At 44.0% G+C, this 13,138-nt stretch overlaps 2 protein-coding genes across 3 annotated transcripts; one reads left to right on the top strand and one right to left on the bottom strand.

Moving 5' to 3' along the window:
- Positions 1 to 746: 746 nt before the first annotated feature.
- znf367 (zinc finger protein 367) lies at positions 747 to 5,052 on the bottom strand. The gene is made up of 5 exons (XM_018758945.2): positions 4,535 to 5,052; positions 3,324 to 3,474; positions 3,118 to 3,237; positions 2,307 to 2,445; positions 747 to 2,118 (listed from the first exon to the last, which is right to left on the bottom strand). The coding sequence occupies exons 1-5, from the start codon at positions 4,811 to 4,813 to the stop codon at positions 1,884 to 1,886; spliced, it is 924 nt and encodes a 307-aa protein (XP_018614461.1). The 5' UTR covers positions 4,814 to 5,052; the 3' UTR covers positions 747 to 1,883.
- A 1,920-nt stretch (positions 5,053 to 6,972) lies between these two features.
- Positions 6,973 to 12,951, top strand: LOC108938422 (intracellular hyaluronan-binding protein 4). Of its 2 annotated transcripts, none has more exons than XM_029259335.1 (8): positions 6,973 to 7,453; positions 8,743 to 8,881; positions 9,662 to 9,790; positions 10,073 to 10,144; positions 10,573 to 10,656; positions 11,494 to 11,665; positions 12,081 to 12,269; positions 12,598 to 12,951. In XM_029259335.1, exons 1-8 carry the CDS (start codon positions 7,147 to 7,149, stop codon positions 12,652 to 12,654), a joined length of 1,149 nt encoding a protein of 382 aa, XP_029115168.1. In that variant the 5' UTR covers positions 6,973 to 7,146; the 3' UTR covers positions 12,655 to 12,951. The 2 variants fall into 2 exon arrangements, with proteins under 2 accessions (XP_029115168.1, XP_029115169.1); XM_029259336.1 differs by having other exon boundaries at positions 10,076 to 10,144.
- The last annotated feature ends 187 nt before the right edge of the window (positions 12,952 to 13,138 follow it).

The raw sequence follows: 13,138 nt of genomic DNA on the forward strand, positions 1-13,138 counted from the left end.
ATCCTCTCGCACCACCCAGGCGCTGAGAGCAACGGTACTTGCTGTGCCGCCTGAGTACTTCAGAAGTCAACATGAACAAACCCAGAGAACACACAATTCATACATAATGGTGGTTTATTGGATAATTATGACCAAAATACCAGAGCTATGGCCTGCCTGTGAGAAAATCCTGCTTAAACATTCATAATGGAATTCTATAAGCAAGCAAAAACATTTCCTAGCAAGGACAAAACAGACAACCTGAAGGAAAAAGCCAGTTTATTAGCCTTCTCAACAGCTAATGAAAACTAACAATAGTACTTATGTTATGAAATTTAAGTAGATGAACTGCCATTTTTTCAGAAATAATGATTAGAAATGGAGCAGGTGTATGCTGAAGTTCAGTTCATGTACTGATTACATTCTCTCCCCAGTTTTTACTTTTTTCTAGATAGGTCTTGGTATAGTGTATATGTAGTTACTGGGAGAGGCACAGAAAATATCACCCAAATACTAATACTTCAAACTACTGTATGATAAATGTTTTAGAAAGACTCTGGATACTGCAACAAGAAGCAACAGTGTCACTAAGCAGGGCAGTAGCCTAGGAGTAAAAGCTTTACATAACATCTTAAACATTTAGTGTTGCAAACTGAAAACAGTTCCAATCAATATCCTGAACACTGAACTTTTATCAAACTACACCCTTATTTTCAACCACATTCATAAACAATTGTTTTGCACAGAACCTGCACAATATACCAGGTAGCCGTGGTCAAATCATCTAATCAAGGCAAAACAGGAAAGAAAGCAATTCTGGGCAGCAGCAGTGCCCTGCTTCCAAGTTTCAAACACTTTTGAGATTATGAAAATATTGGGCAGTACAGAAAAGGTAGACAAGCACAGATAAGAGTTAAACTTTGGATCAAGCTTCATTTGCTCTTGCAAGGTTGGCCATGGCAAGAACATATCTACATCATGTCATATATAGATGAGCTAATTTGGCCTATTTTGTAATTGCTGACTAATAGGGACATGAAATCCAAATCAAGATTCCCCTCCAATTTAGAGTTGAGGAGCTTAAATTAACCAGAGCAGAGTTGCAGTGCTTATGAGACAAATATGATTAAGGTGCTCGCTCAGATCTCATAAAAGCTTTACAGTTTTCACTTATAAATCCCTATGCAAACTAAACCTATTTATAATTTAGAAATAAAAAAGTAGACATGGCCTCTGAGTCATAAATTAACAAATATCAGTATTTGATTTACAGAAAGGGGAGACATACAACACTGCAGATAAATGTGTCTATCACAAATTTATTGTGGCATCAAGGATGACCACAAAGTACATAATGTAGGTGATAGGTGAATCACTACAATTTTACCTTTGTCTATGTGAATTGCTGACTGAACAGGACATAAATGGATCACTTTAATTTTGGACATTACCCAAAGTGTTTTATAAGTAATGTATATAAAGTGAATGGTTTAACATTTTTAAATTCTCATACAAACTCCCCTGTCTAAGTAGGAAATGTGTTATGAATGCTTGTCATTCAACATTAATTCAGCTTTAAGTTAGCTTAATTCAAGCCTGTACGAACCAGTGCCTCTTTACCTGTTATTACCTGTATCCTGCATGCACCTTTTATTTCAGACCAGCAGAACTAAACCCTCATATGTTCACATACACACACAGAAAAACAAACACTACCAAAAAGTGCAAAAAACTAACCCCCCCCCACTCAACCCAGCTCTTACATCTCTTTAAAAGTCAAGAAACAACATTCTTCATATAATGAAATCTACAGTTTTAGCAGCCTAAAAATGTAAGCGCATTAAGGTGCTTTAGCTTGTACCCAAGTAGGTGTCTGCCAGTAGGCAAAGGGTCTTGTGGTGGAGCTATGAGGAAAGGTTGTTAGCCAACTGGATGAGTGCCAGGGCACCGTGAAGACGCTCCCTCTGCTCCTGGAGCCTCCGTCTTGCTGCCCCACTGCTGCCCTTCTCCTCTTCTGGGTCCTCTTCATCTGATGGCTCAAACTCAAGGGGGTCACGTTGCTCTTGATCCTCTGACCTAGTCTTCTCCAAGCCCGTCCCCTTCGGAGGCAGAATTCGCTGCTCCCTCATCTGCCAGTACCTGGGGCAGAAAACACCTGTTCAGCAGCCAACTTACATTTGGAGACATCAAATGTAACCAGACCAATGTATAGCTAAAACATAATGTCCAAGCTGACACAGGAGGTTTGCATATTGCTAAACTTCTACTCTGAGCAAGTGAGATCTCCAGCGAGGAGGCAGTTCTGCCATGTTTCACATGTGGTTCACCTGGCCAGCCACTCTGCCACTGCCTTGTTGTCCACAGGCTGACATTTCCCAGGCTCGCCCACTGGCTCCTCCCTCTTCAGGCGAGTGTATGGGTGCTTGGAACAGTGTCGGTTGGCATGGGTGAACCGACTCCCACAACCTTGGGAAAACGAGGACGAGCTCAAATGAGACCGAGCACCCTTACAACAATCACTTTTCTCCAAAGCAACATGCAATAATAAATACCTAGCTAACCCCTCTGTCCAAGGTGACTTAAAAATGCTTAATACACCACACTAAATTCCCTAGTCACCCATTTGTACAACTGACTAATCTCTCTTTCTCTCTCACTCACGCACACAGATTAGGCAATTTAAGAGCCACCAGTACACATCTTTGGAATGAAGGGAGACCAGAGAACCTAGAGGAAACAACCAAATGTGGGAAGAACATGCATTCACATTAATTTAGTTGACACTTCTCCAAAGCAAGCTGCAATGTTAATATAGCAACAATCATTTACACATTTGTACAGCTGGGTAATTATCTCACTCAAGGGTACAACAGCCAGAGCTGAGATTCAAATCTGCAACCTTTGGGTCCAAAGGCAGCAGCTCTAACCACTATGCAACCAGCTATCCCCATAAACTCATTAGACTGTGTTGGATTCAAATCCGCATCCAAGGAGCTGTGAGGTAGCAGCAATACCCTTAGTGCCACAATAGGCAAATGCAACCCCCCCCTTTTTAAAAAACACACACACACAAAAAAAACAAAATCCTGCTTTTCTGCAGTCAGACAAGTAAATATCTACCCATCTCCCCTTTCTCACCCTTTTCCGAGCAGACAAAAGGCTTTTCCCCTGTGTGCAACCGCTGGTGGGTCTTCAGCTGTCCACTTTGGACAAAAGCTTTTCCACAGTTGGGATAATCACAAAGGTAAGGCCTTTCACCTGAAATGCAGAAGAGGAGGATTTTAGGATCTGGAACGGCACTGGACCACCTGTACAGTTTTTCCCCTTTGTGCACGTATCACCACCTGTGTGGGTCCTCTTGTGGGCTTGCAGAGACTTCTCTCTTGGGAAAACTCGGTGGCAGACGTTGCAGCGGATTCGGCTGGACGAGTTCTCGCCTTCGCTGATCAGCTCCCGGACCGTTTCGGCTCGAGGGCGGCCTCGCCGGGTCCCATCCTGAAAAGAGAAAAACACCCCCTCAAAGTTCAGCCGCTTCAGTAGTAGAGGATTGCTGCACGAATGAAGTTGGGAGCCTTTATAAAACAAACCCAATGGAGGTCAAGAAATTAGGTGACGGCAATAGGACCGAGATACGTTCAACAGATTGTCAGTTTGTGTCACTGCAGTCAGCAGCTCTACTGCCTTCTATAGTTAGGCATGCATGCATGCAAACCAGAGACGCAAAGGTATGCTGTGGAGATCTCAGCACCATTTAGGATCACACCGACACAAAGTGTCCCCCTGGAGCAACAGCCGCTCACCGCCAGCAGAAAGGCTCACGATGACCGTATTTGTCCCGTTCTCCACCATCACTAACAACGGACGAGCTCGCTTCTACGGCTTTGCGATCACTAGCCTGGGCGAGGCGCTCTCACAGAGCAAGCGCTAAGGCAGGAGGGAGGAACAACATCCGGTGACTTTTGGCGCGCAGCTCCGACGTCACGCATGGCAGCAGCTGCCGCAGTCGGAAGTGGGAGTTTAAAATCCATCATGTCAGGGCAACTGTGAGCGCGCGCGTTTTTTTTTTTTTTTTCCCCCTGAGGTAATTTTCGGTCTATCCCAATATTGTTTCACCGCAATCACCAAAGAGAGAAAAAGAAAAAAAAAAAACAAAACAAAAACACACAACACCTTTTTTTCCCGCCCCCAAGCAATCCATTTTAACTATCGCCCTTTTCATTTTTGAAGTTGACAATCCATATAAGAACCCCGACAGACTAAATAGGGAAATTTAGAGTAAAAAATTTGTCCTGGAGTTTTCATGCCTCAGCCTTTATTCAAACAAACCCAGCAAGACAGCAACAGTTTCACTGAGGTACAACTTTAAGAGCTCTACTTTCTTGCATTGAAAGAACAACAGGTCGCCCTTTAACTGACATCTGGCTGTCCAACAAGATAACTGAAGCCTTCCTGTACCCGGGGTGAACTGAAACACGTGCTACATCATTACGAAACACAATGAATGAATCAACATCACTCGCAATGCAGAAACACAGAGCAACAGCAAGGAGGATACCTTCATATGGTCCGGGCACGGGGAGCCCTCCCCATCCGCTCCCGTCGTGCTGCCAGTCGGGGACGCGGCTCCGTTCGCCGGCCCGGGGCTCAGGCTCACGTTGTGGGCGTTCTCCCCCCACTTCCACGGGTAGACCATAAAGTCGCTGAATCCGGGGCTCGTCGGCATCAGGTGCTCTCCGTTCTTGGGTTTTATCGGCGTCGTCTTAATAACGGAGACAAGCACTCTCTTCGGAGAGTCGTCACAAAAGACAACCTGGGGAGCTCTGCTTTCGGCCATAGTCAGTAAAAATTAAACGAGATTAAAATTCGTTTTCCCGCCGTAAAACGCTCAGAACCTTTTTTTTTTTTTTTTTTATTTAAAAAAAATAAAAAATACAAGCCAAGGACTGAAGGAAAGCAGCCAGCTAACAGCCAACTACATTAGCCACTTAGTTTCCTCAATTCCGTCCTCATGAGAAAAACAGAAACCCTAAAATGTTCCAAGAAATTCAAATTCTCACACAACTAGATATATAAAGTTTGTAATAAAATAAAATGCAACATAAAGGCAATATTTAGGAGAACAATGCTCAATCTTTCTCCTGTTTTCCCCTTCGCAGATTGCGAACACACTAAACACAGTAACCTCCCAAAACTTTCCCGCGTCACAATTCGCGCCCGGCTGTTTCACCGACCAATGGGATGTGAGAACACTGAAGGACATTCACCACTTGCTGAAGAAACAACCTATCTCTACTACGTATGGTTGACCCAAAGATATACAATAACCAATGATCGCCCGTCTTCCATTTTATCCGCGCGTTCGGTCAAGTTATCTATCCAATGAGATTTAAATTCTTACAGCGCGCCTCTGTTAATTGACTGAAGTCTAAACCAATTGCTTTAAAGAAAAAGAAAGTCCTGCCTAACTGAGCCCTACTTAGCCAATAGGATAGGCCTTATTGAGGAGATTATGATTGGTCGTTCACGAAAGGTCGCCTCTCCCGCGCACACTGCTAACGAATATAAATTAATTTTTGGTGAATTTAAAGGGCATGGAGGGGTGTAAGTCTGGCCGGGTGTGGTTACGTAATAAAACCGCTAAACGAAAATTGAAACAAAGATTGCTTTCATGTGAATGAGAAAGTCGTGTGAAATCACCAGTAGCATGTCTGATTTACAGCATAGCAACGCTTAGAGCGATATTTAGAATACTTGTTCTTTTTGTTCAGAAACACATCTGAAAGGTGACGTGAAAACAGCACGCAAACTAAAAAAAATCGAATTCATATAGCCAGTTTGTATTTCAGAACTCGAGAAAAAAAGTTTAAAAAAAAAATCAGTTTTAAACGTGGACAGTTGAGTCCACCGATAACTCATCCACCGGTTATTGTCCACTTTTTTTAAGCGTTTTACTGGGTTATCCAGAAAACAGTGAACGCTGGTGGGGTACTTCCAGGCGTTCTAGAAGAAATGAGGTCTCCATTCGTGGTCGGCTTCACAAAACCTGGAGGCAGAAATGTTCGTCCACTAGTGTCGTTCAGGAACGAAGTAAAAGAAAACGCGCTGTGGGGGAAACTGCTTTGTTTTCCACTGAACTGCAATCCAACAGACACGAGCCAGTCTAACAGTTTTCTAAGTCACCCGAACGGCCAGGTGGTAGCTCTTTACACGCCTTTTCCAAGACACTTTTAATATCATCAAAGTCGTATGACAGGTGAAAATAGGTGAGATAACGCTTTTGAACTATTTATGCTTTAATCCCATTTTTCCCTCTCGTTGGGGGAAGCCATTTTTGATAGAGACATAAGGAAGGAAGGTTATTTATTTACTTAAAAATCAGTTTCCCAGTCGATTTTTTTCCAGAAAATCGACTCGTACTAGACAGATCTGCAGAAGTAACATCGATTTTATCGGTCATTAGCAAAAAATAGTATGTCCGTATGGATTTATACTTACAAATGGCACAAAAAAATACACTCCTGTGTAAGTACATGCATTCTGTATATTTACTTGGTCGTGATATAGTGAGTTTCGCACCCTGATCCTTCGGGATTCGGATTATCAGCAGTCCAAGGCCTCATAGCGAGTCTTCCAGGATTACCACACTAAAGTACACGGTCTAACAGCGTCAGTTTTTCTTTCATTGAACAAAATGACAAACAATTTTGACCCAACCCTACTGAAAAACGACTCCGCATGTATTTCACTTTAAAAACTGTTATATGTGACGCTGTCCCATGACAGGTGACACTTTAATGCGAGGAACTCGTGTTTACTCGCGCGTCTATGTGTTCCGACTTCAGGAGCCCCAACCTTTAAAGCCTCATGAAAAAGTAAAGAGTGTGGGCGTGGCTCCGTGTCCGCATTGTCTTAATGAAGAGCAGTGGGCGTGGCCCAAACTCCGCGTTACTTTAATAAGCTGAGAGGGGCGAGAGCGCACAGTTCGCAGCATCAGCACCCGTTTGCGCGGTCGTGTCGCGACGCGCCTCGTCCAGTACCGAGCACAACGACAATGACGCGGTCGGCTCCTCTCAGGGCTTAGACAGCGACACCTCTCATGAGACGACGAGCCAAGCAGCTTGGTCCTTAAACAAGGGGGCGAACCCGTGCGAGGAGGTGGTGGGGACGATGAGCCAGTGTGGAGGCTCAGGCTGCGGCAGCCCCGGCTCCGCGGTGCAGCAGGACGCCTTCGGCTGCACCGTGACGAACCGCTTCGACCGGCTCCTGGACGACGACGCCGCCGACCCCTTCGACATCCTCCGCCAGGCGGAGGTGGAGCGGCAGAGGAGGAAGAAGAAAGAAGAGGCGAAAAGAGGGAACGCGGAGAAGGCTGCGAAGAAGCCGGAGTCGCAGAAAGACAGGAGAGCCCCCCCGAGCGCGAGCGCGAGAGCGGAGCAGGGGCACAACAACAGCAAGCAGGCGCACGTGGCGGCGGGTAACGAGGAAGCCGAGACTAGCGCTCGCGCCCCCACTTGCGCGTCACGGTCACACTTGTTGTTTCTCCTTAATTCTCTCGGACGGGAGGTTTGAGCTCCATGTGGGAGGAGACTCACGTTGCGAGCCCTCCTGCGCCCCACGGAGTTGGTGGCTTTGTACCCTGGTAAAGCTGCTGCTGCTGCGCTTGGCGTGTTAGCCTGCCTGCGCACAACCCGTGTCCTGTCTCGCCTGTTTCTGTCTTATTTTGTCCAGTTGAAATGTTTTGTGTGGCCGCATCTGGTAGGATTGTCAATTTAGTGCTTTGGATAAGTTAGGATCCAGGGTCGTGAGCAGCCTCAATGTCTTCAGCTCCCCGCACACCAGAAACATGGTAAACTGTCCAGCAGGTTTAAAAAGCCAGGTGCGGCCTGCGCCTGAGGAGCTGCTCCTGGCCCATAGCAAACCACCCCTGTTCGCCGTTGGTGGGTCTCTCCGCTCGGAGACGCGTGGGTTTCGCTGTGCTGTGCTCCGGCCCCGTCATCCATCGCAGGACAGCTGCTGACTCATCCTGCTGACATAGGCGGCATTTATTCTGGACCTGCTCTGTCTGTGGGCCCATGAAGGTGTCTAGCCAAGTTGCATTTTGGTGTGTTAACCCCAAATGCTTCTACATTTTTAGGATCCCATGGTTTTTTCAATAGAGTTGCACCTTTGCCATGTGCTGCTACCATTATGTTTGCCAAATTTTGGATCAGCCATGTCTTTGTACCTGAAATTCCCAAAATGTGAGGTGAGCATTTAGGCTGTTCCAGTTTCTCAACTTGACCAGCCAGAAATAAGTTATGGTGGATCTGAGGATCCTGTAGTTAGATGGTGAATGATTTGGGTCATTTCGCTGATGGTGTATGAAAGTCTGCGATGTACTGGCATCACATCCAAGCTGTACCCTACCTCACAACCTGTGCTTCTGGGATATGCTCTGGACCCCCACAACCTTACACTGGATGAGGAGTTATTGATGCTCAATGAAATATTGGCTATTTTTCTGCAAAAAGTGAGTGATGGAGTGTCATCCACTGACATATGGATGAGTGACCCAGTATAAATAGTGCATCTAGCAGCGTAAGTCACCTTGATGAATAAGGTGTGTGGGCTCATAACACTACATAGTATCCATTGGAAGCTGCTTTGGAGAAAAATGTCTGCTAAATAAATAAATAAATGTAAAATCTCTTCTACATGTCTTTCTTGGTAAGGACCAAGAAATTGGTCCTTGCACTCTAGGCATTCCTCTCTCTTTCTGTGCAGGCTGCAGCCCTGCCAGCAGTGGACAGATTCAGAATGAGAACAAAGGCATGGTGGAAGTGGAGAGAGGAGAGAGGCGTGCAGTTTTCCGGGAACGCCGGTTAAATGTGATGGAGCCCCCTCAGCAATCATTTATGGACAGGTGGGAGTCTGGAATTATCTTGTATTACTAATGAAGGGTTAGGGTTTGGTATGAAAGAGTCCTTTTTACAAATGAGAGCTACGGTATTTGCCTTCAGATGTGTATTATGGTGCTCATCTGTTCAGAGCAACATGTTGATGTGGCCTGCTCTTGAAGCTGTTCCCACCCAAAAAAGTCAGATTGAAGTGCTGCTATTCAGTTATCCCTTAGGTGGGTGCAGTTGGTGGGTGGTGATGTCATGATACCCCAACCATGTATTTATTAGGAGTGGACAATACTAATTTTTTGGAAACCATTCTCACTTGAACAAGCCTAAGGTACAGACAGGGAGAGCAATGGATTCGAGCCTCTGACTGTGTTTTGTAGAACGAGTTTTTCAGGAACATCTATATTCTTTGGGGGGTGGTGGTGGTGTAGTGGCACAGTGGGTGTGACTGGGTCCTGCTCTCTGGTGGGACTGGGGTTCAAGTCCCGCTTGGGGTGCCTTGCAACAGACTGGCGTTCTGTCCTGCATGTCCCCAGCCTTGTGCCCTGGGTTGCCGGGTTAGGCTCTGGCTTACCGTGACACCCCTCCCCCCCGGGACAAACGGTTTCAGACTGCGAGTGTATTCTCAGTTGCTTAACTGAGCCCTTAATCCAAAGCAACTTGTCTATAGGGTAGGACAGTCTAGGTAAAGTGCAGGATACCTGCAGTGCTAAAAAGTCTGTTGCTGACCACATGGTGCTTAATGCTGATCCCCTTATAGTGCTTTCCTTTTATTTCTGCACCTTATTTTGCAGGCCAGTTCATAAGCTGGAGATGGGTAATTATACAAGAGGCACGGGTCGAATGGGCTATCTGCGGAACACAGATGGTTTTGACCAGAAGGGCAAGAGAGAATTTGACCGTCAAAGTGGCAGCTACAAATCGTAAGGATTTATTTGTACACTTCTTGTATACATGTTTTATTAAACTAATGTAATGCTGCATCTCTCAATGTGTTTGTGATTAACACAAACTAGATTTGTGTATTGGAAACCTCTAAAGTGATGATGCATAAACTCATGCTGAGACTTGGAAGATGAATAAGGGTTCGTATGTGTGTGTCTGAATCCTGAGTCCTGAATTTTGACAAGAGTGAGTAATGACATTAAAACTGCAATGTAGAATGTGTAAATTTATTTTTTTTTTTTTTCCCCCTCCCCCTTTAGTAGTGTTCGTCCAGGTGAGAAGCGTGATGGCAATGGTCCAAGAAACTGGGGATCTATTAAAGACCCAGTGAGGTAAAGTAACTGGTTTAAAGTGAGGATGTTGTATAGCTTGTCAGTCTGAGCAGTGACTTCATTCAAACTCTTTGAAATGATGCCGAGTCCTGGGCTTTTTATTTTTTTGTGGAACGGTGTAGATCATAGTACTCATGTTTGCTTTAAATCTTGTCAGTTTTTATACTCATGAGGCAGATTAGGATAAGTAGTGAAACCACAAAGATAACAATTTTAGGGTTATTTGTAGAACAGTATTTGCTTAAATTCTGTAACATTTCACATTTTGGAAGTTTAATGTATTACTATGAAATTTGCCAGTTGGTATTGGGCTACTAAGTGAAATAAAAGCTGACCTGGTATAGCCTCCAGGGACCAGAGTTAAGTGCCACAGCAGTACACTTATGTAATAAAAATCTGAGAAAACTGATGACTTTCCTGTGCTGTAGTTATGAATTGGAAGGAACACCCACAGAGCAAGGGGGGTGTCCTGAGGAGGCAGATGAAGTTATGGAAACTGATGGTGAGAACCGGTGAGTCCTGTTTGTCTGCTATATGTGAACCTTTAAGGTTTTTTAAAGCATTACTAGTTGAATGTTTAGTTCCAGTTATCTTGTTTAAGATTTTGGTCCCAAGTCTTGATCTTTGGTTGCTGAGCCACCTACTGCTATACTGTGCATGCGTGCGCGTGCACACACACACATGCACGCACGCACGCAGCTATGCTGTATAATTTGGTACTAGAGCAGGGGTTAAACCTGAGTGTACAAATAGATATAAAGGTATCTGTAAGGCACAGGCTTACTATGCTTTTACAATCTGAGCTTTGTGAATGTAATCGAGATTAAGTGCAATAAATTCAGTGTATTTCCCCTATATCTATGAAAATTTTTCAGGAGGAGGGTCCTTCATGTTCATCAGATTCTTCAAGGTGTTTGTGCCCTAGAAAAAATGTTAACCTTTGTAGTACAGCATTAGATGGTTTATTTGCAGTTTGGCTGCATATTAACTGCATGTAACCCTTTAGCCATAAGATTTATGAAAAAAACATACACGAGTAAAACTTTACATTTTGGTAGTGTTTTGCAATGCCTAAGGTCAATTAGACAATGAAAGGAAGGCTTTTGAATGTCACATGGGGAATGTGTTCCATGAAGGTACATAATAGGGTTGTTGTGTCAACGCATTTAAATGTGAGGGGGGGGGGGAAATGTACGATGGCTTATACAGAATTGCATTGAATGTTTTTAATGTAGTAAGTACTCTTGAGTTTTTGTGTATAAAACTGACTTGTTGTTCATGGCTGCATTCCTATACCAGGAAATAGGAAACTGTGGTAGGTTGAAGTGACCACTGTCTAAATGTGTCAGGTCTGCAGAGGGTGAGGGTGAATCAACCCCAGAGGTCACTGTGGAGATGACGCTAGATGAGTGGAAGTCTTTCCAGGAGCAGAGCAGGCCAAAGGTGGAGTTCAACCTCCGCAAAGCAGACTCCAGTGTGTTTTCCAAAGCAGTTGTCATTCACAAATCTAAGTACCTGGAGGTAAGACTGTCTATGTCCATTTTGGGTGAACCAGATATGGATCGAAATGGAGAGCAATTTTAAAATTGGGCTCATCTATAGCTGGTTTTGTCAGTCTTCAAGTGGTAGTTTTTGTATTTTCAGTTGAAGTGTTTGTAGGTTTATTCTGCCCCTTGTCTGCCTGTTGTAAAATTCAATGTCACACTTAAAATGTAGACCTTTACAATTTTAGTTTTTGTGTTAGTGTTTTTTTTTTTTGGGGGAGGAGACTTATAAAGTAGCGCTCACCTACATTAGAACTGGTAACTACAGAGATGAACCTTAAATATTTTAGGGGGTGTAATATCTAATTGCTGGATGCCAAACACTACTTATGAATGTCTCCCTGAGACCAAAGAAGTCTTAACTCTTGTTTTTAATGTATGTCATGATCCAGGGTCTGAGAGAGGGGCTAAATGAGGATGAGGATGCCCACTTTTTCCGACGACCTGCCAATGACATCACTTATTCTTTGGACATCAACTTTGGCAGCCTGGCTCGGCCCAGCCGGGGTGGTCGAGGTGGGCGTGGGGGACGAGGACGCGGAGGATCGGTTTCCCGCACTGAGACTGTACAGTCTGAAGTGGTATGGATGACCATTGTACCATTCAGTTTACCAAATCTGATCTCTAATGTATACAGAAACCATTTACCTGAAAGATAAAGTAGGAGTATTTGAGATACTCTAGGACCATTGATGGCTTTCATCTATATTCATTATGCTTTCTGCTTCATAAGTATAAACTTATCATGAACCAAGTTTGTATGTGTGGGATCATCAAATGATTAGACTGAGTACCACTGTTACTCCTAAGTAAATATTGCTTGCAAGTTTGAGATGGTGTAAACTTGACTGGCCAAGGGTGAAAGTCAGTATCTTCATGTATGTGTCGTGTATTACTGTACATCTCCAGATCCCGGTTCTTGCCCCAAACCCTGATGACATGGAGGACTTCCCTGCTCTAGCCTGAGGATGCCATCTACCAATGGTTCCTCCTGGCTGTTTTCACTGCTCTCTTGCTGCAGTATTTGTGCCTCTTACAGATTTGTTGCACTTGTCAATTGCACAGGGCTATCAGAGTACTGTATTTTTCAGAGGTCATTTTTGCTTCCTCTTTAGTCTGAATGAAATAAATGAAATTTTGTTAAAAATAAAAATGCCCTGTTTGCTTAAATGCAAATGGTATGTTTTGGAAAGTTTGTTTTTATTTAGAACCCTCCACCACACAGTTTGTAAACTCATAATGCTGTGAAATGTTAACAGAACATCACCACTGAAAATTCAGAATACTAAAATATACTGTGCATTTTTTTTATTGGAGTGTTTAATTTTTCCATGCTACAATTAGATACAGTGCATTGTATTGTGCTCTTTATAGCTAAAATTTTTTTTTTTTTTTTTTTGCAGAAGTGCCAAAGCTAAAACTATATATAAAATTGGTCAGCCATAACTAG

This window comes from Scleropages formosus, chromosome 17 (assembly GCF_900964775.1).
Source record: "Scleropages formosus chromosome 17, fSclFor1.1, whole genome shotgun sequence".
In the NCBI taxonomy this organism is placed as follows: domain Eukaryota; kingdom Metazoa; phylum Chordata; class Actinopteri; order Osteoglossiformes; family Osteoglossidae; genus Scleropages; species Scleropages formosus.